General features: G+C 47.2%; 1 protein-coding gene and 1 pseudogene across 2 annotated transcripts; both read right to left on the bottom strand.

Annotated features, from left to right (window-relative positions):
* Positions 1-8,160: 8,160 nt before the first annotated feature.
* On the bottom strand, positions 8,161-26,068 carry LOC144141797 (uncharacterized). Of its 2 annotated transcripts, XM_077673289.1 has the most exons (6): positions 25,933-26,062; positions 23,614-23,726; positions 14,665-14,742; positions 12,358-12,393; positions 10,023-10,088; positions 8,161-8,420 (listed from the first exon to the last, which is right to left on the bottom strand). In XM_077673289.1, exons 1-6 carry the CDS (start codon positions 26,024-26,026, stop codon positions 8,319-8,321), a joined length of 489 nt encoding a protein of 162 aa, XP_077529415.1. In that variant the 5' UTR covers positions 26,027-26,062; the 3' UTR covers positions 8,161-8,318. The 2 variants fall into 2 exon arrangements, 1 of the variants encoding a protein (XP_077529415.1); XR_013316703.1 differs by lacking the exon at positions 10,023-10,088 and having other exon boundaries at positions 25,933-26,068.
* On the bottom strand, positions 18,977-22,569 carry LOC144141675 (protein GVQW3-like; annotated as a pseudogene).
* Positions 26,069-26,599: the final 531 nt, after the last annotated feature.

Raw genomic sequence — 26,599 nt, forward strand, 5'->3', positions numbered from 1 at the left:
ACTACGCAGAGACACCTGGTGTGTTGTGTTGCTGAATTGTTGAAAAGTTGATGCCGTTTGTTTTTTGCCTCGCGGTCCGATTTCTGTTTTGTACATGCCATTGTTCTCGAAATTATTTTACGAGGCGCAATAAATAAATAAATTATGGGGGCTCGTAAATAATTTTCTGTATAATGGCATGTATAAATCAGAAATCGGGCCGCGAGGCAACTCATTGAATAGGCATGGGTAATAAGGACTGGCCACAAAGCCAAAAATGTGCATGAAAATTGCGTGGGGTTCACCCGTAGGCATTATCATGGCAACATAATTTGCCACGCGTTGTCTATTATTGGCCTTCCAGAGATTGGCCAATTCTTGGCTTGTCACCTTTCCCTAGCGCAAGCCAATAATGGCGGCCGAGGTATTGCTAAGGTAGGACACATTGGCTACAGATGATTTGCCATGCTTGGGCTTAGAAATTTCTGCTGCTTGGAAGCCTGCTTCCGTTCTCGCCTGCCCATTCCAAAACCGTGAAACGTAGAACTGCCCTAGCTGCTTTTAGCGGCTCTCTTACGAGGTCTTGCCCGCATGAAGTGGAGGTCAGTTTCGATTCGCAGGTTGTGAGGCTCTTGTCGGCAGGCTTCACCCCTGCCTTGCTACGTGACTTAACTGAAGTGTTGCTAGGGCAATTTCAGAAACGCAACGAAGCTGGATCGCTGAAGGACAGGCCGGCGAAAATCGCTGTCGTCCCCTATGTGCATGGGTTTTCGCACGTGTTGAAAAAGGTAGCGGGTCGCGCATGGGTAAGACTAGTGTTTTCTGCCCCGAACAAAGTGGGTGGCCTTTGTAGGTGAGTGAACAGAAATGGTCAAAGGTCACCTTTTGCGGAAAAGGCCACACAAATCCTTTTGTAGAATGTAGATGCCCTGTTGTGTATGAAGTTCCTTTGTCATGTGGGGAGACCTATATTGGTCAGACAGGGCGCTGTTTGAACGATGCCCTCCGCGAGCATGCAAACACACTAAAAACAGGTACTGGCAGCAACCTCGCAACACATTGTCACCACCACGGGTGCTCGCCCAGATTTCATGATACGCGTTTGGCACGCACGTATAAGGGTAAACGTGAGCGTGAAATCTATGAAGCTTACCTCATTCACAAGGCAGGCGGCGATTGTGTTTGTAAGCCGTCTGTTATCTTGCGGTTGCATCAGCAGCTTCTTGTACCGCCCACTCTATTTCAGCCGGGGATCCTTCCTTGGTCCATATTGTTATGTCGTCCGCATAAATGGCATGTTTAACGCCAGGTATGCGGGCGAGCATTTTGGGCAGATCCTTCATGGCAAGATTGAAAAGCGTTGGAAACAAATGGAGCCCTGCGGTGTGCCTCTGTTTTGGGGTTGTTGGATGCCCAATTCATAAGGTCCGAGGCTGAGCGTTATGCTGTGGTCTCGAAGAAAATCTCTAATGTAACTGTACATTTTCTGGACACAATTCGTGCTTTCTAGATTCTGTAGGATGATATCATGGGTGACATGATCAAAAGCTTTACATAGGTCTAATGCCAGTATTGCCCGCATCTGCGTTGAGCTAGGTTCATCCAGGATGTCCTCCTTGAGCTACAGGTGACAGTCTTGTGTAGATATAGATTTCCGATAACCAATTAGTGTGTGAGGGAAGGCTTTCGTGCATTCTAGATGTCTGTGGAGCCGGTCTAGGACTATCTTCTCCATGAGTTTGCCGAGGCAAGACGTGAGGGCTATTGGTCGGATATTGATTGATTGTAGGGTTTAACGCGCCGACGCAACGCAGGCGATGAGGCGCGCCGTAGTGGAGGGCTCCGGATTAATTTTGACCACCTGGGGATCTTTATCATGCGCCGAAATCTCGTACACACGGGCATTTTTGCTTTTCGCCTCCATCAGAAAAGCGACCGCCGCGGCCGGGAGTCGAACCCGCGATCTCGTGCTCAGCAGCGCAACGCCTTAGCCACTGAGCCACCGCGGCGGGTTATTGGTCGGATATTATCTAAGCTGAGCATCTTTCCAGTCTTCAGGATGAGGACTACCTTCGCTGTTTTCCAGTCTTGGGGGAGTTGCCCTGTCTGCCAGGCACTGTTGATATATTCCGTAAGTGTTTCGCAGTCCTTGTCCGTTAGGTTGCAGAGCAATTCGTAAGTGATTTTGTCGGTACCCGGAGTAGTGTTGCGCCTTAGCTGCTGTAACGCTGCTCGGACTTCCGCTACCGTGATGCCGGCTTCCATTTCTTGGTCATCTGGCTGGAGTCCAGAGTAGTCACTGTAACGCGGCGCGTCTGCGGCAGGTAGGTATTTGGCAGCGGGCTGTTGGAGCAGCCCATCGGGCTTTACGCCCAGCTGATGCAAGAGACAGAGGACGTCGTTGGTTTGATCCGCCTTCGTCTCATTATATTGTATGAGAGCCCGTAGGAGAGCCAAAGTGCTGCGCATTCCAAGTCTCCCACTGAGACGTTCGCACAGTGAGTGCCAGTTGTTCCGCGTGAGAGATTGAGCGTTTGCTGTGCTGCAACAGATACTTTAGCTGTTCTGGCTTTGAGCTTGCGGTTGTGCTTATTCTTCTTCCATCTCTTCACGAGTCCCCTCCGGGCTTCCCAGAGATTAAAGAGATGAGGGTCGATGTCCGGGTGCTTTTCTGTTGTCTGAACTATGGTGGTACATTTTACGATCCTCTCGTTCAATTCGTTTATGCATTCGTCTAAACTGACTGGTGACTGTTCAGCTTGCTGTGAGCGAATGCTGTGCCAGTTTGTAATCTTGACTTGTTTTCCCCGGCGCTTATGGTTTGCTACTTCGACGCGAGTTTTGATAATATTGTGGTCACTTGTAAGTGACTCGTGGGAGTTGCTCCACTGGCATGTATACTGTCCTTTGAACAGGGTAAGGTCAGGGGTTGTGTCCTTTTCGGCCGAGTTTCCTTCTCTGGTAGGTTGATTGATATCATAGAGTAGAGTGTACCCGTGTCTGTTGACAAGCGCGTCGAGTGTACGTCCCTTCGCAGTGATGCGGCTGTACCCCCATGCCTCATGCAGAGCGTTGAAGTCACCCCCGATATGGTGCGCAACGCGCTTATTTGGAATACTCTCAAATATTCGATTGAAGTTTGCTCCATATGCCCGCGGCGGACTGTACAGGTTTGTTATGAATATTGTCTGTGGCTTACTCCGTTTTTTCGTAGGCTGCGGTATAATTTCAATTGTTACGGTGTGCAGGCTGTCGCCGGCGTGCGCGTGCACCTCGGTGGCCGTTAGTGATTTGTTTACTAGTGTGGCTATCTTGAGTGTGTTGTCCCGTATGTCCGCGGTATCAAATGTTTGGTACCCAGCGACACGTGCCGATGTCATTGTTTCCTGTAGGAGAATTACGTCTGGCTTGCGTGAAACATTTTGCTGGTGTTGGAGAAGCAGTTCTCTTTTGGTTCGAAGTCCTGTACAGTTCTATTGCCAAACCAGAATATCATCAGATGGGTTATTACATGGTTGTGGGAAGACCCATCATCATCGTAACCAATTCGCAAGCCGCCTGCAGACAATTGATCAGAAATGATCTGCACCACCGCACAGCCCGCCTCATCAAAGACGCGCTAGACTACAAACCGCACACGTTCCACATTATTTGGACTCCTGGGCACGAGGATTTGGCAGGAAATGAGCGGGCACAAACGCTCGCCCGAACAACTATTTACCGGGCACCTGACCAGCTCTCGTCAACGTTAAGCGGTACACAGCCGTCCTTAAGTGATGCACAGCCGTCTTTTAGCCCGCGCGAATACCTCGAGTTTTTTCGCGCGCAGCGCAAGGTACATCCCTCCCCCCATCGTACAATCACAAGGCGGCAGTCCGTCCTCCTCCGACAGATTCAGACAAACACATTACCCACTGAACATCTCACACATCGCTTTCGAAATTTACCCGGCACCCCTACTTGCTCGTTCTGCGGAGGTTACCCCAACATATTCCGCACAATATGGGCCTGTGATCGACATCCAAAGTTGACCCCCATCCCAAACCCAACTCTAGCATCCTGGGAGGCAAGTCTGGCTGACCCCGGCGCTGCGACACAGCTCCTGCTGACGTCCAGAGCGGGAGGAAGCCATGGCCACGGCTTCCCAAGACTGCGCCCTGGACTAAGGGTGCTCAGGAAAATAAAGTTTACTTCCTTCCTTCTTTGCCTCGCGCCTCTGGCCACGTGTTTTATCGCTGCGCTGGTAAGATTTGGTCAGTGCACGTGTATAGATCATAAGTTTTGTGTGTATTGTTCGATGCCCTTCATTTTTGTCATGTTTTCTTCTCCGCCTTCCTTCCTTGGGCATATTTCGCAAGCCGCGGAATGAAACAACCAGTTGCTAGACTACGCTGTGTGTCGTCGTTTCTTGTTCCGTCTTTTTGCGCTGTTCTGAATTCAATCACAATATGGACCCGCAGCGGTGGCTCAGTGGCTAAGGTGCTGTGCTGCTAAGTACAAGGACGTGGGTTTGATTCCCGGCTGCGGCGGCCGCCTTTCTGATTTTATTGATTGTAGGGTTTAACGCGCCGACGCAACGCAGGATATGAGGCGCGCCATAGTGGAGGGCTCCGGATTAATTTTGACCACCTGGGGATCTGTAACGTGCGTCGAAATCTCGTACACACGGGGGTTTTGGCTTTTTGCCTCCATCAGAAAAGCGGCCGCCGCGGCCGGAAATCGAACCCACTACCTCTTGCTCAGCAGCGCAACGCCTTAGCAACTGAGCCACCGCGGCGAGTGGCAGCCTTTCTGATAGAGGGGAAAAGAAAAACGCCCGTGTGTTCGAGATTTCGGCGCACGTTAAAGAACCCCAGGTGGTCAAATTAAATCCGGAACCTTCCACTACGGCGTGCCTCATCACCTGCGCTGCGTCGGTGCGTTAAACCCTAAATCAATCAATCAGTGAATAAAAATCAATCAAAATAAATAAATAAATAAATAAATAAATAAATAAATAAATAAATATAAAAATAAATAAATAAATAAATAAATAAATAAATATAAAAAATAATAAATAAACAAACAAACAAATAAATAAATAAATGATAAATGAACGTCCTCTCGACGGTGACCGTTTTTTTTATTATAGACTCACATAGATGCATAGAAAACAGGAACTGCATATGCAGCCAACTCGAACCAACTCGAAAAGCAGAGGTAGTGCTTTTATTTCTGAGCAAGTAGAAAGAGGCGTACTTGCACAGAGATGTGGTTCTTGGGAAGCAGCTGGAACTTTCACCAGCACAGAAAGACAAAATACACAGGTCACGCCTCTCAGCAACCGAGAAAGACAGAGAGAGAGAGAGAGAAGATTGAGAAAAAGACTGAGACCACTTCATTCGAGAAACTGGGGAGAGCATGGTTTGGTTGCACAGCACCATTTTGCTGCACACATGTGGTCTAGCAAAGTCCTCGGCCAGCTGGATGTCTTAGGTTTGATCTGCTCGGTCGGAGTTCAAAAACGCGGTCTTCCATTACTCTTTCTCATGAACAGAGCGAATTTTTTAATGTTCCACAATAGAGGAGCCAGGAGTAACACGTCACCAAAGCCACCTTGAACATCTGTGGACAGTTTTGTCGACCTCGAGGCGACATACTTGGCATCCAAAACTAGATAATGGAGCTGTGCACTACATTTAAATATACGTCATTTGAAGAGTGTCCAGTACAATAACTTCGCTGTTCCTGACACCTTGCCGAAGAAAAGCTGAGTAAGCTCTCCTTTAAGCTTGCGTTTTATAAGCCTGTATATATCTGGACGAATTTCTTGTTTTGAGCAGCCCGATGATCAGCCTTCTATGGAATGCATACCCGAATGTCTTACTCCGTCTTCAGGACTGCTACCTTGATTTGAACTTGATGCGGGCGAGCTCTGTACAAGCCGTTACGAAATTCCTTGGTGTCACCACCCATTTCGGGCGGCACAATGCATAATGGGAGCATAAGTCCCGATCTTTAAAGAATTTCTTTCTATCTGTTCGAGACTGGTCCGCGGAAGACTCGAGAAAGCAGTGGAGACCTGTGCTTTATTAGGAGCAGTAAACACACCAGGTCCTCAAAACATAACCCCCCGCCCTCGAGAAACAGGCGTGCTGCGAACAGAACGCCCTTTACCAGGAGAATGTTTTGGGTCCTGTTTGCGAAAAAGCTGTCGTAAAAATCACAGCAAAAGAGAAAAGAAATCATGTGAAGTCCGAAAAGGAAACAAGAGACGCTTGGAAACCTTGTCGTGCGTGCAGGGGTTTTCCTATTTGATGATTGTCTGCAGGGGTTTTCCCTATTTGATGATGATGATTCGTCTGGCTACTTTCAGAACGCACTCACGATGACACTTGTAAAGGCATTATTGGTGATATTTCAATCGTTGGTAAAAAGAAAACAATGGTCGCTTGCCCGCTCACTTGGCTGCAATCACATAAAGACGATACCATTCTGTTTCCCTGCCCCCGAAATTTTCCTCGGCTACTTCCAAAACATCTACCACGCTCTTCCCCGTCCGCCTGACTTCTATCACAATAAACCCAGTAAATATTTGCTCAAGGCAGTACAGTTTTCCCACGTTCGACAGCTCGCGCACCATCTCGAACCTTTTGTTACTGTTGGACTTGTTGGAATGCTGCCCCGAGAGGGCGTCGCGGAAGGTTTTTGTGCTTTTCTGTCAAAATGTTTTTATATCGTGTTTTACTTGCTATCACTGATAAGAAGCGCACATTTCTTTTTCAATAAATATACACTGCAGTTGCCCACTGCACATAAATGTATAGCCTAAAATATGCCTAATATTTTCTTTTTGCCAAACAGTAATGACCAGTCGTAACCAGTGATGAATCTCAGAGTTAATGCTTTGGAAAGGTTCGGCCTATGTAAACGTCTCTTTAAAGAATTACTTTACCTTTTGTTCGGATGGCTAAATAGAAGAACTGACAGACAAGCAGACAGACAGACAGACAGACAGACAGACAGACAGACAGACAGACAGACAGACAGACAGACAGACAGACAGACAGGCAGGCAGGCAGACAGACAGACAGACAGACAGACAGACAGACAGACAGATCAAAATTTTCGCGTTTAAGTAGACCTGAAAGACTACAGCCTTTACACAAAACATACGACACTAGTATACGGAAAGAATCGTGTTCGAGAAGGAGGAGAATTCCGGAATCTGTTTAATGTCACTGGTTTTAGTTGATTGGGTGAGCCTAGCTTTGCTAGGGGTGATGTGCATAATAAAGTCGGAGTGGTATGTCAGCTACAGTTATAAACGGCATGATTGTGCTGTGTTGTTTTAAGTGGGCTTAAATAATGTTCATGGAATCTGTGTTTGGTGGGATCCGGCCGTTCGAGAGTTGCTACTACCTTTGAGTGAATGTTCGGCAAGACCCTTTCGTGCTTGCCTGCAGTGCATATGTACTTTTATGCCGTGAATGAGCGACACGTGTAGGAGGTCTAAGGCATCTCCACTAACTTAAATCCTTCCTTCCGCGTTCTGTAATCTGAGTGTCTACTGCAAAGCAGTTTTTTTCATCTCAGCTTATACCTGCGGCAGAAACACCATATCGCTTGTACATTGTTCAAGGCTTGTAATGGATCCGCATCGCAACTATAGAAAGCGTTGACCGGATGGTCAGCCACAAATTAAACAGGTGGAATGGCGTAAAAGCAACTGTAGTTAACAACGCAGGGGAGAATGTTTCACAATTGTTGGGGTAAATATTGCTACACTGTACACGCGATATCTCGGTGGTCTCTTTAGAGAACTTCGAATATATCATGGCAACCTGCGTTGATGGCGTAGTGGCTAAGATTGTTGAATCCTGAGTACGGTAACGTGGGTTTGTTAATAAGTGTGGCTGCCTATTTTCTCGAAGAAGGAAAAGACAAAAAGCACCAAAGTTGAGAACAACCTCAAATATGTGAAAGTGATTTGAATTGTTCACTATGCATTCAAAACGGCACGACAAGCCTCAAAAGCAAAGTGTTGGATGCACCCGTAAAGGGCCTGAATAAGTCAGCAAAAAGTAATTTTCATTCCGTCAACACTTTCTCACGGGTTAGAACCATAGTTCATGCAGACACATATTACGTGTTGAATTCATTGCTTTATTTCTACAGAGACGGAACGGCGAAGCCGCCGAATTATTTTTTATTAAAGGCACTGCACAGATATGTATCCAAAAGTAGAGCAACACATTCACCGCTTGTCAAACTTCCGACAACACCAAGGTTTCGACAACCACTACTTCTAAGACTGCATAAAACCAGGATAGCGAATGGTCGCTACTTTTTCCACTTTTTCAGGTCCATCCGTATGTCATTATTGTCGTCCTGATAACGGTCATCGTGTCATCCATGGTTTGACGATCGGTAGTCACAGCATCAAATTTTTGAACACATCCCTTTACGAAGAGTGGGAACACAAACAGCGATTATAAGAAGCACGGCGGTGTTTTATTAGCTATGACAACAACTGACAGGTGTTGCTCCTGCTGGTGAATTTTAAAGTCACTTCCATAAATTCTTTCTAGACGTGAATACTTTAAGTACAGTGCTTGTGGTTGCAACTGCTTCATAACAGAATTAGTGCATGTCCCATTGTTGAACAAAAACAACCAGTGTGGTATTGTGTCGCAGAGCTCGAGAAAGCGCCGGTAAATTGGTTGTTAAATTTGCATTCATTTGCTCAACATTCTGATTGTATGAGCCATGCTGTGTCTGTATGCTGATTCCTGATCCCGCAGGTTCACTCTGGCTCTTGCCTAAACAAGGTGCTGTAAGGGGACAGGCATGTCAATGCAACGGTGATCTGTGTAGTAGCTTTTCGGTAGACGCCAATTCACTCAAAAAGGTGTTGGCTGGCTTTATTTTTTGAAGAAGTGTAAGGGGGCTCACTTGCACAAAAAATTCATTCCAGGGAAGCCTGTCAACCTTGGACAAGTGCAGGACACCAAAGAGCACACGCAGCACCACCCAAGTGCAGAACATTTACTGAATCTTCGTACAGTTCAGGAGCAGGCAGCAGCACGCTTTGGGATTGTGCTCGGAGGTTCTTGGAAAGTTGTCTGTAGCCTATGCAATACTGGCGTCTACAGCACGAGAGCACAGATATGAGCACTACTTGAATGGTTCGGTATTTCAACTGGGTGTAGGATAGTTCCCTCGGTTAAGCGGAAAAGCAGCGCAAAAGACAGGAGCAAGGAGGAACAACATGTGTCTAGTCTTCATTGGTAGCCGTCTCTTGTAATGTTTTTGCGTTTAAGCAATATACACCAACTTGCGCACGTTACCTCTCTTTCACAGTGAAGTACCCTCGATGTCAGAAAGTTTCCCGTGCTTTGTGGAAGGAAGATCGGGTCCGCATTCTCCGAAGCTTGCAGCTCTAATTATTTACGCGCCATGTATATCTTGTTTTCTGCAGCACGATTGTCAGAATCCAATGCAGACATACCCGAAGGTCCTGCTCAGTTTTAAAGAATTGCTATCTATACTTGTGTTGCATACGCGAGAGCCCTGAAGGCGCCTTTGTCAAATATCTTCATCTCACCACCAATTTCTGGGGAAACAACGCATGCCTTATGTATAAGCTTCGATCATCGAAAGCTTTCTTCCCGTTCCAGGCTGTTCTGTCGAAGTTTGTCGAGACACCAGCATATTGTCTCTGACACTACTACTTTAGGTTAAAGGTGTTCTGAAGATATGCGTCAACGCTACACCTTGTCTGAATGGCATAACATATGTGAAGGCTGCAAATTACTTTCTTCTGACGCATGCGCGGAAGCCTCCCTTGTTATAAATGTGCATGACATTACCTTCAATGTCTGATCCTATTACGTGAATTTATTGAGAAATATTTGGACACGTAACAACTTCAGCCGTGTCGTTCCTCGAGACAAAATGCCAAAACCCAGGGAAGGACTTGTGGCGCCAACTGCCTGATCATAACCCAAACAAATACCTAATATGAATGATGCCTCTTACAGCACACTGTTTGGCCGACTTACCAGGAAGGCAATCATATCTGGTACAAAAGTGTCTGAAAGGTTGAATTTCGTCCTGTAAAAAGTTTCCTACATAAGAGCAGAAAAAAAGCTGTATTAGGATGATGAAGGAATCGTGGATACAAGTGAGGTGAACAATATAGAAGTACCACATCCGCGGTACTCACAGAGCTGAAACTGGAACTTCATCAGTGGCACAGGACATGCCCGCCTTGCGCAATACTTGCCCAAGAGCTCCTTACGAAGTGGTGGTAAAGGCCACGTTTTCTGACAAATATCCCGAAGAGTTGGAGCACCAGATAAAAGCGGTGGTAAGATCTCCGAGATACATTCGAGGGTGCGGAAAATGTCGTGTGGCAGAGCCCGCTTCTGTGCTCTTCGGCAATGATAAACCCTAGGATTCAGTGGAGAGAATGTATTTGGTGTTTGCGATCACCATACTTGGCCTATACATTATGTACTATATCGCTCAGTAGTATAGGTAAAGCCATTCAGGCGGTTTTAAATTGTAAAATAGCTGGCGTTCGCTGTATTTTCCAGGCCGCACAGAAAGGTAAGTGCGCTGCAGGTGTGGATGTTCCCCACCAAAGACGTAGCGCTAAAGGAAGCGAAATTACAGAGCTTTACTGAGGTGGTAAGAATTGTTTTGGCCAAGCTAAAAGGGACATGCAGACAAAATACAAATTTTGTCTCAATTAAAAAAAAATGGATGCTTTGGTAGTGCCCCAGTGCTTGTGCGGCAGCAAACGACGCTTTCTTCATTGAGAAATAAAAAAAAAATATTAGCCAATAGTTAAATTCTCCCGTTAACTCGTGTGTTCCGTGAAATCTGCATGACGTATTCAGAGGAGGTGTTCAAGCGAGGGTTAGTGCGCTGTTTAATCTGCAGAGAACTCCAAACCACCTTGTTTAGTGTCAGTCCTCCTAGATGGCGCCACTATACTGCAGTCCGCACTCGCTGTGTTTCTAACCGTATTTTCACTTGGCATGTTTTGTGATGCATGGTAGCAATCGTTCTGTAGAACACTGGGTATGCTATGCAAACAAGGGTCACTTAAGACAATGTCACTGACGCCATTCGCCCAGGGTTGGGATAGGGAACTCGAAGGCGCCGGACTTCTGTTCAACTATAACAAGCCTAGTGCACGCGGTACCAACAGCAGTACGCACTGGTACTCCCACGTTTACGTGTACGTTCGTAACTTTCAGAGTGTCCGCCATAATTTTTACTGCAATAAAATGAATACGCATTAAATTGAAGCGCAGACAGCTCGTTTTCAAGCTTATAAGCCCTGCATAATGTGCGTTTGCTTTTGCCGGCCGCAGCCAATCACATAGAATCACTTAATACGTCGTAGGTTCTATTGCCGGAAATGAGCAAGTGGGTCGCGCGGCCATTCTCATTTTTTTCTTCAAATTACATAGCATATTTGAGTGAAGGTTGCGTTAAAAGTGGTTTCCTGAGGGGTATTCTATTAAGGCAGTCTTTATAGTGAAGCAAACTCGCGTTCCGTCACCATGGCCCCTTGAATAGGAGCTCCAAGTGGAAGGTGCATTAAGCCTCTGTATCAAATACTAGCTTTGAGGTTGATGTGGCTGAGGCTTTCTACGAGGGTGCCAATGTAGAGAATGCGATTTCACTCAGCAGGTCGCTGTGGCGTCGCGTAATGGAAGCAGGAGTTTTTGTATTGGGCAGTGCCCTAGCGCAGGTTAAATGTGCGAGTGAACAGAAACGCGAGTTGCTGTCATTTGCCGAGTTTTTTGTTGATTGCATGAATTGGTCACTGGAAGGAATTCTGCTGAGGCTGAACGACGAGACTGCCTTAGAGCGTACAAAGGAAAGTGTCCGTGTTACGAACGACATGGATGTGCTAGTAGAAATAGTGGAGACGTTCTACGTGAATTCGCACGCTAGCACCGCTGGATATGAAAATAATTCTGACAGGAGTACTGTGGTAGGCAACGTTCCCAACATAGTTATAAACGAGATGTAATAAGCCATGTAGTAAAGCAATATATATACACTGAACAGGAGGTAACGGAATAACAATGTACCATCTAAACGTAGAAAGAGTCGTATTTTTCAATGGTGCCGATTTCCTGTCATTCGCTGGTTGAAGGAGGAGTGTGTTGGGGACACTCACCAATCCCCACAAAAATTACTCCTGCTCAGACCACCCCCGATATTTCTTGGCTGCAATAACATGGTCGCAAGATCTACATTCCGTTATCCTTAATCAAGCTGTAAATTGATTGTTCAGTTCGCAATCACTTAGTTATAGTGTAATGATCAAACTTCTGTTACGATAACGAACATATAAACATCCGTTAAGCTTACATTGTCTTTGAGATCTTGTATCAGGCAGGCAGTCATCTGAAAGGTGGAAAGAGGAAAAAAGGAGGTAGGCTGCGATGCTAACTGTATGTCGCCTTAAAACATCTTTTTGCAGAGAAGCAGTGACGAAGAAGTAATTTCTCTCGGAGGTCGTCACAAAAAATTATAATGCTTTGAATCCCACAACAATGTGGCTGTAGAAAGGAATGACAGAAGGTGCAACGGAGAGGAAAGCTGTTAAAAACACAAATACTTTACCAAAAAAAGCTTGATATGGGTGAGTTGGTACATTAGGCTTAATAATTACTACGGCGCAATGAAACAGGGACGAAAAAGAAACACGCGCAACAACACAGCGCCCGGAACTGTGTTGTTGCACGTGTTTCTTCTTCATCCCTGTTTTATTACGCTGTATTGATGATGCGAAATTTGTTTAAAACGGCCACGGATATGAATTTGCTAAACGCTTCACCATGAACTAGAAATTTATACAAAGACGGTGTTTGTAGATTCGGCCGATTACGACGGCATTGCCGCAACAGGACATAGCAAACAACCGTGCATACCTTTCATTCGACGTAGATTGTCTTGTAGGTTAAAATGTCGTAGTAAGTGTGAAGTGTCACTTTGAGCTTTTCTGGTGTGGCGTGCGACCGGACAAGTGCGGATATAAAACACTTGTCAATAAAGCCGTCTCGAGTTTTAAATGCAGAGCATTTCAGTAACTCACGATGTCACCCACGTTGACGTATGTAGTCCGCACCGTCGTTGTCCCTACTATATAAAAAAAATACTATCCGGCGCCCGGTTTCGATCCCTCGAACCTGCGGGCGGAACGCAATGTACATGGTGCTCTACCCACTGCGCCACAAAGCCGACACAGAATGGGACGTTACGAACGCGCCTTATATCGTTGACTCATTCAAATTACTGCTGACGAGCGCTCTCTCGTCAGCAGTTGCCACAAGTGCAACAACATTAACGTAACGCAAACTACTTAACGCCGTGCGCCCCCGGAAATGCTCTGCATTTGATCGTGCCCTCGCGAGGGGCATGTTTCACTGCGTCTTCTCTCGGTCGCGGGACCCGTGGCGCCATCTGGCGGAGGCGCGGCACAACTCGTAGCACTTTGAAAAGATGCGGCGCCAGCCAGCTGTGTGTGTGCGTGCCGCACTTGTACAAATGGCGAGTGCATTGGCTGTCCACAGAGCAAAGCATTCGTGCAAGTAAGCCATTGCAGTCAGTCAGTCAGTCAGTCAGTCAGTCAGTCAGTCAGTCAGTCAGTTAGTTAGTTAGTTAGTTAGCAACTCCGCAGGCATTTGCGTTTTTATAGTGGTATATAAGACCCAATTTGTGTCACTCGCTTTACGTAAATTTGGTTCGAAGAAATGAAGAAGGGAAGGTGGGGGTGAGATAAGGGTAGGAATGCATACATTGTCTTAATTTTTCTGCAATGCGAGGTTTAAAACGGACCGCAGCTTCGCGATGGCATGATTGCTGTGGCGAAGAGAGGACCAGGCAAGTGCGCGGAATTTACAAACTTTTGTGGACCTCATCACATGGGCTTCGGCTTGGGCTTCAAAAGGAACGCATTGACAATAATCAAAGTGCCCACATCTTTTCAGCTACATTCCAGGAATGGGGGCGCTTCGCATTTTTAGCCCCGCTAAATTTTAAATGTAGTTGATTTAGTTAAGTACCATAAAGACTCCGCCATTTTGAGGTCTGTGTTGAGAGCAGAGGCTATTCGTCTGTCTCTACGCCTTGAAACTCGTAGCCTTTTGTCCGTCCGCTAGTATATTTCAAGATTTCGAATAATGTATGAGCTTGTGAATGAACTAGTTACAACATCGTAACTATGTTTGCTCATTCAAGGGCAGAAGCCAACAAATGCCACGCATAGCCGAGACCAGCACCGCATTGCTTCGTTATCGTGAGAGGGGACGTTTCACAGTACCGTTTCGGCAGTCCCAGTGCCTATGTTCTAGAACACCAAGGAAGGTTAGAAAAAAAACCCCGACAACTGATTACCTTGTGTATCATCAAGAAAGGTACGACCAATTGGGTATTTATTTCATAGAGAAGCAAAAATGTTGGTGGACAAGTCCGCAAAAAAAAATTTATTTCCAGCTAAAGGCTACCGAGAGCGATCTGTGCATCGATCCTGTAAGCGTGCATTCGTGGCTTGTTTTTACCAAACAACGCTTGAATATTTATCCAGCCGGCTAGTGAATCGGTCAGAAGCCAAAGAAGAAAATTAAAAGTGATGGCCATAAGAGGTGAAACAACTGTTTTCCGAATTATGCATACCTTGATCAGCGGAGTCCCATGTCTATCTTCAAAAAAATCCTTGCAGGCGTTGTATCGGGAGCAAGAATATCTGAGTAACTGGAAAATATGCACATAGTTTGTTTTGTCTACGGGCATCTGGCATCATTTTATTTTTAAATACGCCATTCCCATGACCACTATGACGGGCAAGTCCGTGCGATGCATATAAGTTGCGGCGATGTTACAGATGTTCATTTGGAACTCACCTGTAATTGATCAGTAAACGTTCCAACAGAAATGTTCAGATAGTATGATGGTGGCAAAAGAGAGAGAGAGAGAGAGAGAGAGAGAGAGAGAGAGAGAGAGAGAGAGAGAGAGAGAGAGAGAGAGAAAACGCTCTATATCCAAAGAAAGTTAGCTTGCCAACGTGTGGTCAGCGCCGGCCAAATGGTGGCGGCGATAGTTCCCACTCGGGGGAACAGAATTAACAAAAGCTTGATGTGGGCGAGTTGGTACATACTGCTAAAAAAATTAATCGGCGCTAAAACAGGGACGAGAGGAACACGTAAATCGGCACCGTGTTGTGAGTTACGTGTTCCTCTCGTCCCTGTTTTAGTGCCGAATTATTTTTTGAACAGAATTAATTGATCCCCCGGGTTGCGAGCCGCTTAGCGTGTCCTGTCATTGTTCGATCATGCGGTCTGCATGGCTTGAGATAGTGTCCAAGGGGGCAGTTGGGGGAAAGGAACTGAAAGGGATGGGTCTTGTGGTGGAGGGAACGGCCAGGAAAGTAACTGGTTTGGGGAAGTCGCCATAGGCGTTCCTAAGCTTTTGTGAGTTACGAGTGGGTAGAGGCAAAGCAGCGGAGGGAGCGATGATAATTCTCGGTGACATCTTGGTATGAGTGCAGCGGATCGCGTGCCGACCGGGTACGGTGGTGGAAAGTGGGGGCGAGCACTGCGCGGCTAGTTAGTTCTTGAGGTGCTGTATAGGCGGCGTCGTTGCCTCCCACCCCAGTTTGTACCGGGTGTCCAGATGATGCCGATTGGTTGGGTAAGAAGGTTTTGGAGGGTCATATTGAGTGCCGTAACCAAAATTGTACCGCGATACCAGGAATGATGTTTTGGACGGCCGTACTCGAAACGTGATTGCAATCTGTGATGCCGAGCTGGTGTTGAGGGCGATTGCTATTGCCGCCTGCGCCATAAAACAACATCGCTTTGAACCAAAAATGTATGTTTTAACGCTAACGTGGGTTCGTGAGGGTCTAATCAATGTTCAATTTTGCTTGGCGCGTGTGTGTCCTTTCGCCAGCGGGCATTTTCAACGCAGAAATACAGTAAATCTCATCAGCTGGAAGAACTGAAGATCGGACGCGGCTCCACCAGTACCACATTAGTAGCCGTGAAGCGCCTCCTTGCGAGGGGTTCGACAGCAAGTGTTATTTCGAAGCACGAGGAAGTTAAAGCGCACGCTTCAACTCGGTAGTTGCGAGAAAGAGGGCCTCATTGAACAAGTCTTCTAAGCGAGGCGTTGGCTGGCAGCTGGAGCTGTGCGGCGATTTTTGAAGCGCAGGATATGAGGAGCTTCTGTCTGTCTGGGTAACAGCAACCAAACGCTACGTTCTAGAGCTCCGAAGAATTGACTTTGGGAAGGAAATTGTATTTACAGAAACACATGCGTTGCACCGTGCAGTATTGGAAAGGAGTTTTATCCATTTCCACCTCTACAGCCGCTTGTTCGTGTGAGCCAGTGACAGGGGAGTCGGGGGCAAGAGTTTCGATCACGCGTAGCGATTTTGTTCTAGTTCAATAGGGAATCTCCGGCTAATCCTGTTCTGTGAAAGGCTACAGAGGAGGGAACACCCGGGAGAGGTGTGGTCGGGCTGTAGTGTGTGCCTCGTCATGGCCCTAAAACCCAGTGTGGACAGGAGTCCCCACTGAGTGGCCGTTCACATTAGTACACCGCAGATAAAGTAACTGGGAGTACGCATCAAAACGGGCTAACAGGCAATGAGCGAGACACACCATCGTCCTCAACCCTCTGCTTACACGGTGGTAGGATCGGGGAGCGGCGCATTGCGTAGGAGACAGATAGAAGCCGTTCGAAAGCATGAAAATCGGCGTTATGTAAAGTGAGGCCAGCAGCAAGATTACCAATACAGTTAACGAGAGGAAGATTTGATAGTTTTTGACGACAGTACGAGGAGTCAGGTGATAAGTCAGGTGCCTTAGCTTAACCGGACTTCCAGCACGGGTAAAATCCAAAACAAGCTGATAAGTAAAGATAACTGAATATTGCCGCGAAGCATGCCTCCTGACTTATTTATTTATGCCTGCTTATCGACGCCTGGCTGCGGCCGGCCATCTTGGGGTTCTGAGCAAAGCGCGTGTTGACGCTTTTTGTATTTCGTATACCACCAATCTTGGATCGACAGGGAAAGTGTGGTGCGTTGCGGTCGCTTTCTCGGACTGTTCTTGTTTAACATTAAATGCATATTCCAAGCCGAACTTTCTTCAAATACAAACCACTTGGGGCTAAAGCTCGAACATCACGGATGTATAAAAACGCTACGGTAACTTGTCATGGTTGTTTCGAAAATTTTACAGGTTGTGCTCTTACGGCAAGAATTCTTTTGTAAGAGGCAAGTTGAAAACAATGAGTCTACTCTACGTCCAGTTATGGAGCTACGGGTCATGCGCGAAGATTTCGATCACGATGCGCTTAAAAAATCTGAGGACACGTACGCATTTATTATGTTCCGGGAATACAAAAACATGAATATCCAGGTTAGCACCTTTGATGCCTTGCATAGTTTCGATCCTTTTGTCGAAGTGCATTGCAATCCTGGCGCTGGATACTCTTTCCTTCGCGATCCACCTTAATGCTTTCTAATAGCTTCGATTTGTTTCTTACGCACTACACCGCTGCTCGTTCATGCCGCCGTGTAAAATGGGAGAGTTGACGACCGGTGATGAATTTTGCAGCTTGTTCTTATTCCAGGCAACGCGGGGCTGTTTCACCATATGGCCATCAGTACTCAACACCACAAACACTTTCGAGCTATGGGAGGCAGCTCTGACCAGTTCCCACCCTGAGGTTAAGAGGGACTTGTTTCTTAAAGCCTGGAGAGGAATGGCAGTAGAGGCTGGGGCCCACCCGCCCGTAGCCAAACATGAGCCACCCTTTCCCCCAAAAATATTTCCCTACCTCTATATACCGGCGTGGACGTCTGCCTGTCGCTATTGTGGAGCTAAGCTGGCCAGGTTATGCGCCTATAAAGGAGTAGTTTATTTTATTTTTGTAAATTTCGTAGCGGAAGTCAAGGCCTGACGCCGGTATCTGTGCTCTAGCTCACGCCTTTGAGGGTTTAGTGGTAATACGGCTTACGCATAAGGACATCACCGTCATTTCTGGTGCATGGCTATCAGCTTACTCAGACATGATCGAGGTAAGAGCGGTGGATAATTTGAGACCCTTCTACCGTGCTAGAGTGCGTCAACATGGCAGCTACAGGGATGTCAGTGCAAGCTATCACGCCTTCGAAGGAACCATTTCTATGTTCCGCAAGCCAGACGCCAGATTCAGCAGTGGAGTTGATCTGACGTGCGTCACGCCAGATTCAAGGTGGTGCGTCAGGTAGGGGTGTAGGAGCAGCTTCCCAGGCTCGCCGGAGGCCTCTCAGAAACCGGTTCCCAGACGCGCTGATGGAGGGCGCAGCGGTTTCGCACGGGGCGGTTTCTCTCGCTTCCGCTAGGGGAGGAAGAGGGGATGGAGCCTCGTGCCGCTGCTAATTCGTTTGCGTGAGCCGTAGAATTTGAGAGGTGACGGCGCTTCCTTTCAAGGGGGAGTGCCCATGTACAGGTGCCGTCATAAGTAATTTCAACCCGGTAGCGGTTGCCGAACTCCATAGGAACGCCGTGTTGCTTCACCGGCGGCAAATCATATGACGACAACGCGCATGTGCGCCTGCCGATATTAATAGCCCCCCTATACATTTCAAACCACTTCTTTTAACTTGGCTTTGAGCACTCTTCGAAGCCTACTGGTCTGGGTGGTGGTACTGATAGGAATCACATCTGACGGCGTCGTCTTTTCCACACTTTCAGCGCACACGAGCTGCCGGAGAAGCGGCGCTCTCACAGGGATGTGCACTGACAGTTTTTAGAGCAAAGCTTTACTACTTCCGTCTATCGGTTTCGCCGCGGATGCGCAAATTCACCTTTTCACCTCAGGCACCCCCCCCTCCCCCCCTTCTGCGACACACCCCTCGAAGCGCAACGCGTGATTCGCCGGGCCCGCTTTCGGCGCTGCGCTCAAGGCCCCGTTTTCAGTCGTTCTGCTGAACTGATCAGCTGACGCGCAGTTGCGGGAGCTCAGCTGATCGGCAGCCGACCAACCCCGCTGCCTCCCAAGCATGCGGCACCGGGTCGTCTCTGGCTACGTGGGTCATCTTGCGCCTGGCGAAGAGGAACAACGAGTTCACTGCGAATGAAAGGGAGGCGGACCACTTCTGTGAGCGTTGCACAGGACCGAACGGCGTTGAGCTGTGGTCGACAATACTGCTGCATCAATGGTTAATTAGGCAAAACCAACATACAATCAGACTAAGCCAAGCTTTTGCTTTGCATATCCAAGGTTGCCTGAGCTAAGCCACAGCGATTTTTTTTTTAAATTTGTTTAGGTGTGTATGCTATCAGCGCCATCACCGGGACCAGTATGCTGCGCAAAAATGCTCGAATATCGGTTACAAGAAGTGGGTTAACATCTCAAGATGGGGTATCACCGTTTGCCGCCGGTCCAGCTACGCGGTACTCCCATGAGGTTCCGTCCCAGCTCCCGTGTTCCAATTCTCACGGCACCAGTACATTCGAACCGAGAGGAGGGAACCATAGTTATGCTATTTCAGCAGATTTCAGACTGGGTGGAACTATGTTTACCTATTTTGCTGAATGGGCCACCCAAGACTTTCGTTTTATAATTACCACGAAGTGACCTGCGTACCAGGGATCTCCAACGCGGGTTTTTGGGGAAAGCTGTCGTTTCAGCTGAAGGAAATCATATACGCCTCAAGCGCTGCCTGTAAGGGCGCCACTAAAATCCCTCTAGCGGCAAGTTTCGAAAGCAGGTGCGGGAGATCTCGCCCGCTGCTCAATGTCGCCGCTGCTTTTGCGGCCCGTTCACGATTGAGATTTACCGTTTGTATGCGTTGGAAAAACATATTTATGTGGAGCAGTCACTTTGTTCACAAATATAGGGCATTTAATAATGTTTCTAACGCGATCTTAGTGATCTTAATTCGGTCTGTACAAGCGCCAGGTGTGTGTCACAGGCCGGCGTCGCGAAACCGGCGTGTGCGTGGAGCTGATTATAATTCCACTGTCCTAAAATTTACTAACAGTGTGTCCTCAAGCAGCGTTTCCTCAGACGTCCATGCTACGGCTATACACTTGTGTAAATCGGTTTTGTGCGCTTGCACAACCTAGCCGAGCGCTCATACCTGACAGCGTGCTAGTTACGCTTGCCAATGTCATACCACAGATACTGATCACTGCCCTTGGCAAGCCGGTGTGTCATAAATTTCCCCAAAATTCTACGAAAGAAGTACGATGGACAATAGAAAATTATACTCAGTGATCCGCACACGACAAAACATTTAATCCTGGGTCGTTCGTCGTGAGGTGAGCGCCGGCAAACATCGATTATCTGCTGCATATATCATCCGCGAGCAGCATGGAGACGAGCTTATACAGTAATCCGGGACCCGACCCAATGTTTCTTCAAAACATAGTCTTATGACCGAGGTAGTCTGAAATACGTAGCTCAAACTGAAAGCACAGTGCTTTATCAAATACCACATATTCCCAACTACACCTTTTATCGCTTGTGAACTTCCTACCTTATGCTTCCAAAAACGCGACGGACGAGTGATCAGCTGTTCGTTTAAGCCGAAAAACAAAAATAAATGGAACGCACAACTTCTGTGCTTGATTTCTAAAACGTTCATTTCTTGATTTCGCTTCGTATTCCCACTCAATGATAAATAAGCGTCCCCTTCCCCTCCTCAATGTTTTCCGATATATAGAGTGGATTTCGCATATAATTGCTCTGCTTATTCCTACCTGGCTTACGTTTTGGCGAACTTCTCTAGCATTTCCGAAGCTTAACTGGATTTTGCATTCCCGTACGAGCTATTCTGTTTGTTCCCAACTTGCAGACAATTTATTTTTTCGTGGTTTCACTAACTTTATTTGGTTCTGGCTATACGGCGTGAGTAAGCATATACGCCTTGGCGCAAAGCCTTGGTATGTACTTGAAGCTTCGTGTAGCTTATATTCCCATAAAGGCACAAGGTATTGTCAGGTTTTCGGTAATCACATCAACGAAACATATTTTTATACGACATATATATTCGAAACCAAGCGACATTTGTTGTCCGCGCTGCAAAATAGAATCAACTTCTTACTGTGCCAGTATCAGGTCTAAACGAAGCGACAATAGAATTCACTTGTGCTTAACGTATTCGGAGGTGACACTGGTGATATGCTGCTACCGTCACCGACGCCCATAATGGCGGCCACGTAGTCCGCAGAACCGCGTTCTCGGATAGTCCTTGTAGGTGTTCGAGCACTCTACCAAGACGCAGCTGTTTTTTGTAGTGCCCTAAATGTACTATTAGCTAAGAGACGAGGCCATAGCAAGTTGTGTAGGTTTGCGGAAAGGCAAAAAATGCGAAAGAGAACCGAAACATTGCATGAGGCGCTATCAGCCACGCAGCGCGAATACCGCAAAGGACGCGGAGAAGCGGCGGCAGGCGACGCAGCGATCGCTGCTCTCGAGGCGTATGTGAGGTCTGCTAGAAAAGTATCCTACCTTTGGCCGAACAAAAAAAAGTGGCTTAACTGGAGCGTTGGAAACCTAATCCCCCTCAAAGTAGTCTTCTTAGGATTTCTCACAATTCTCTCAGCGGTGCTGCCATGGTTGGACGCATTCAGAGAAGGACTCTTTCGGCATTGAGTTTAGCTCAGCTGTCGTTGCAACCATAATGTCCTCCCTTGCCTGAAATCGCGCTCCTTTCAATGACCTCTTAATTTTGGGAAACAGCCAGAAGTCGCAGGTGGCCATATTAGGAGAATAAGGAGCCTGTTGAACTACAGGAGCCTGGTTTTTCGCCAAAAAAGCCTGAATCAAGTGCGAGGAATGTGCAGGCGCATTGTCGGGATGGATGCGCCAATTTCCTGTTGACCACAACTCCGGTCTCTTCTGCCGCACACAGCTCTGTAGTACTCTTTGGTGATTGTTTGACCCCGTGGTGCGTACTCGTGGTGTAACACACCGCGGGAGTCAAAGAACGCAATCGGCATCACTTTGACGTTGCTGCGCATTTGGCGGGCCTTCTTTGGTCTTGGTGACGGGGGATGTTTCCACTGTGACGACTGAGATTTGGTTTCCGGGTCGTACCCGTCACCCAAGACTCGTCACCTTTGATTAAGGTGTTCATGAAGTCGGAGTCACTGTCTATGGAATCCAGTGTGTCCTGTGAGACTACAAAACAAACTTGCTTTTGCTCCACCGTGAGCAGCTTCGGCACGAATTTCGCCGCAACTTTCTTCATGGCCAAATCGGTCATATTGAATGTGTCGGAAAAGTGCTGATGCCCACTTCCGCAATTTCTCGGATAGTCACACGACGGTCCCGCATGACAACCGCGCTCACTTCGGCAATGACCTGGTCATTTCGGCATGTTGATGGCCGAACGGAACGTGGCTCGCTCTGCAGCGATGTTCGGCCGTCTTTAAACCGATTATACCACTCCTTAGTCAGTGCGCTGCTCATAGCAACGTCACCGAAAGCTTTCTGAATCTTCGGAATGGTTTCCACTTGGCTGTCGCCCAGTTTCTGGCAAAATGTGATGCAGTAGGGCTGCTGCAGTCGCTCCGTCATTTACCTTGCAATAAAAAAAACCGATGGCAGCACTGCGCACTACCTCACTCAAACGCTGCGTCGCAGCGACTGACGCTATCGGCAGGCGGGGAAAAATTTACACATGCGCACGAAGGTTCAAGGTCGGCTTATGCAAGCGCGCTTGTTTCATATCCATTAGGTGTTCGCCAAAAAGAAGTCGGACACTTTTTTAACATACCTCGTACGTTCTTGCTATTGCTATCCTGATTTCGTGGATTATAACGTGCTCATAAAACTACGACCAGTTAGGAAAAGCAGAAATTTCACGGCCAACAATGTTCTAAACTTTTCTGCAAATGTACTGCGTGGGCGACACTTCGAATTTCGTACTTTTAACGCGGGATATACTTTCAGACAAAGAAAGGTATCTAAAGGACAGAAGAAACAAGCCTACAAATATTTTTATCTCCAAGACTGTTGGAAGCATTTTAGAAGAGGTCGACCGCTAAAAGCCTTTTTAGCAGAAAGCAACGCTGCGTATAATCCGGAATATAGCTGCCTATTTCTGAAGGAGTGCATGCAGAAGAAAAGCACACTTTGAAGGGGGTTGCCTGTATCGTCCTCCCCTTTGTTGTCATGCTTAACGAAGCGTCCGATGAAAGCGGGGCATCGAATAGGTTCAGCTGCGTTAAGCTGAACAAGTAAACCCCTGGAGCAAGCTGGTGTTGCTGCTCCTAGAATTGGCATACGCAGTGGCACCCTTAGTTACCGATTGATGTTCATTGAAGTAAAGTACTTCATAGCGCTCTGAATATCTGGCACCGACGTCTCTGTAGCAGCACTGTTGGTGTCCGCTTGTGCGATTGAACGGGGTGAACTTAACTGCCACTCCTGACCAGCGCTGGGAAAGTTGAGAGCAATGCACCAGAATAGACGCTGGTGACGTCTTGTGTGCACCCTGCACACTTGTTTTGCTGAAAAACTAAACCAGTGCTCTATATCTATTTTGCTTAGTGTTGTGAGGTCGCATATTTACCCACCTAGGCATCTAGTTAGCATCGAATAAAAACTCTTGGTACAAACCTTTGCGACTTGCTCCGCCGGAACTTCTCGAACCACTTTCAGGATTTCCTTTTTGCACAGTCTCACTCCCTCACCAAAGAGGGTTTTCGCTTTCAGAAGGCGTGGGCCAATAGCTGCGTTTTAGATTAAAAGGCAAGGACTGGCTCGGCCAACGCATCAGGGGTTCTTAGCAGAACATCTAGCGTAACGGGAGGGCTTGAAAAGTTAGCACAGTTTAGTATTTAAAAAGACCCTGCAACACTCTTTGAGCAGTGCAAGTAAACCTGCGCGACGTGTAGATTACACTGCCAGGAATACCTGAGCCAAATATTACACGTGCACGTGAAGCGCTGAGTGCGCAAATCGATGCGAAAGACACCGAAAAACCAACCGCTCTCTCTTCAGTTGTCCTCATGCAACCCCTGGCATGGCCTAAGGGACGTCACATAGACCATGGCTGCCCGATCGGCTGTCACTGGTCAACTTCGCGGCTAGATTCTCCCATTTCCGTCGTCGTCATCGCTGTGTACGAACTTCTTCTATGGCTGAACCTGTAGGCACAGTTTTGCCGTTTCTTTTGTGTTTTGAGTGCGCGCGGAGTTTGAGTGATCAGCTCAATACTTCCCTTTCAACGGGACCACTCGACTACAAACGTTTATTGCTTCAAAAACGCCCTACCAGCCCGAGCGCACCCTTGCGAGCAGGCACCCATGCCTGCTTTTTTGTGGCACCAGACCGGAAATACCCCCTCCTCGTTGCGGAGAAAAGGGGAAAACTACCCGGCATGTGATATATCGAAGGCCGCCGAAGAGAACGCCGCGAGCCGCTCCCTCTCCGGGAGAGAGCGCGTTGCCCGCGGTCGAGTTGAGCGGGAACGATTATGCGCGATTTCTCATCGCGCGTAGTTTCGTTAGTTGTGAACGGATTTTCATAATTCTTGCGGGAAGAGATTCCTGGGACAATAGAATTTATCCCAAAATACATTACTAGTAGTCGATGGCAAGTGTTGCAGGGTCCCTTTAAATAGTAACAATATTTTTTGTTTTTGTGTAACCTTACGAATAATGCCGCATAAAAGCCTTTACTGAGGTAGCATTCCTACATAGATCATACAGCAGAGGCACGGCAGCTAAATGCTTAAAGAAAGTAATAAGTTGATGTGCAATCAATGTCCAGTCAACAAAACAATACTATCTGCCTGATAGCAAAACTTACAGCAATAGGGCCTATTCTATTCTAACAATACTGCCGATTGCAGCAACAGTGCCGAATCAGCCGACTGTCGGCCTGGTGCGAATACGTCTATTACGACACAGGAAGGGGCCAGGGAAGTTTCAAAGGGGGGTCAAATCACCTCGCAGTTGCGCTTCTCCGATGACGCCAAGAAGGTTCAGCCACTGCGTAGGGCTGGGCTAGTGAACGTATGATTCTAAGCGGTTATGGCAGGCTTATCTGACAATTTCTATAACCGACAACACGGCAGGAGCGCGGTATGCCGATTCCAGAAGACATCGAGAACCCCCAGCCAACGATAACGCCGGAAGCCAAGCACGTTGTTCCACAGAAACGAAGCCCAAACCGGTTTTATCTGCTCCAATTTTGTACATCGTTCAATCACTTCGCAAGGCGAATATGCGTCACTGTACTGTAGTTCCTGCGGCCGCCGCAAATAACGCACTGAGTTTCTAAATAAATACCGTTTTACATACTGATTAAGGCATTACAATTCTGTTATTTGTACCAGTCTATTCAATGAAAACCAAAACTGAAGTTTGTCAAATGCACTTCAGCGTCCCTTTAGGGAATACTTTTTTGCCAAAAAGAAAATGTGAAACAATTAACTATAAACCGCAAATATCCCCATTTGCCCTCCTGAATCATGTAATGAACTCTGGTTTTACGTTTCTTCTCTATTATATAGACTCTTGTATGCAGCATAAAAGTGCGAGTTTCAAGATAAGTTACTCCAGGTGGGCGGAATCGTACAACGGTTCGGCTTTCTTACGCGGCGTTTTCAGAGGTCATGATGGCCGAGGGAAAACATGCGCGGGCAGGTTCCGAGCTTCCTTTATCCTCTCTAGAAATTTTATCTCGATGATTCATTCTATGGCACACGGTAGCTAACGAATTGATGCTGCTAAGTCGCCATTCGTGCCCCTTTATTCATACTCCCTTTTCCTAACACGATAGCTAACGAAACGACGCTGTTAAGACGCGGTTCTGGTCAATTTATTCATACTCCCTTTTTCCCTACGCCTATTTAATATACCAAGTATTTCAAATAAGTGTGACAAAATAACAACCAGAGAATAACGTGCAAAATCTATGCGAAGAACGTACAGGGAAGTCTTGTATTACATCCTGAACAGTGATCCAGGTTTGACGTCACAACGAGGAGCTGTGTCATCATTACGCAGCAAATTTTGACGTACATTTCAGCCAGTTCTATTTGAACAATGCAATTCAATGTAGTGTGCTGGCACCTGTGAAAAAAAAAACAAATTTTATCCGTAACTTTGTTAACAGCGAAGTTGTTTCGCAATTCATTGATTCAGGTGTTTTACCAAACTCAGTATAAAAGTATAAAGAAAAGAAATCACCTGCACCTGCAAGATTCAAATGTATGTCTGGTAGTTCAACGGAGGTAGTCGCCTTACCCTCTCGGCTACGACCGTGGGTTGGTACCCTAGAAAGAGAGAACAAACTTTATTGTCCCGCAGGGCCTAGGTCTAGGTCCTAATTTCAATCGTGAATTCACCGGTACACGTAGTACCGCAAAATGTTCGTGCGGATCCGGTGCACATGTTCATGGAGGGCTTCCTTGGCAGCCTGGATGTTCACTTACGGCGGAGAGATAGCCAGAGCTCCGAGGACATGATGGAGGCGAAGGATTGGGCAAGAGATGGTGGGGCGCATTCCCAATAAGAATGAGGAATGGATGGTTATGAAGAACAGGTGGGACAGGACGGGTGGATAGGGCGCCGATAGATGCGGTGAAGATATTATG

This window comes from Haemaphysalis longicornis, unplaced genomic scaffold (genome assembly GCF_048455015.1).
Source record: "Haemaphysalis longicornis isolate Haplotype H1 unplaced genomic scaffold, Haemaphysalis longicornis Haplotype H1 scaffold_6, whole genome shotgun sequence".
Lineage (NCBI taxonomy): Eukaryota > Metazoa > Arthropoda > Arachnida > Ixodida > Ixodidae > Haemaphysalis > Haemaphysalis longicornis.

Coding starts and splice junctions, on each gene's coding strand:
- LOC144141797 (XM_077673289.1), bottom strand. CDS start 26,026: ATGTACGTCAAAATTTGCTGCGTAATGATGACACAGCTCCTCGTTGTG. Junction 23,727..25,932: donor ATGTAATACAAGACTTCCCT/GTACGTTCTTCG, acceptor TCTAAAACGCAG/CTATTGGCCCACGCCTTCTG. Junction 10,089..12,357: donor TACAAGATCTCAAAGACAAT/GTAAGCTTAACG, acceptor GCTCTTATGTAG/GAAACTTTTTACAGGACGAA.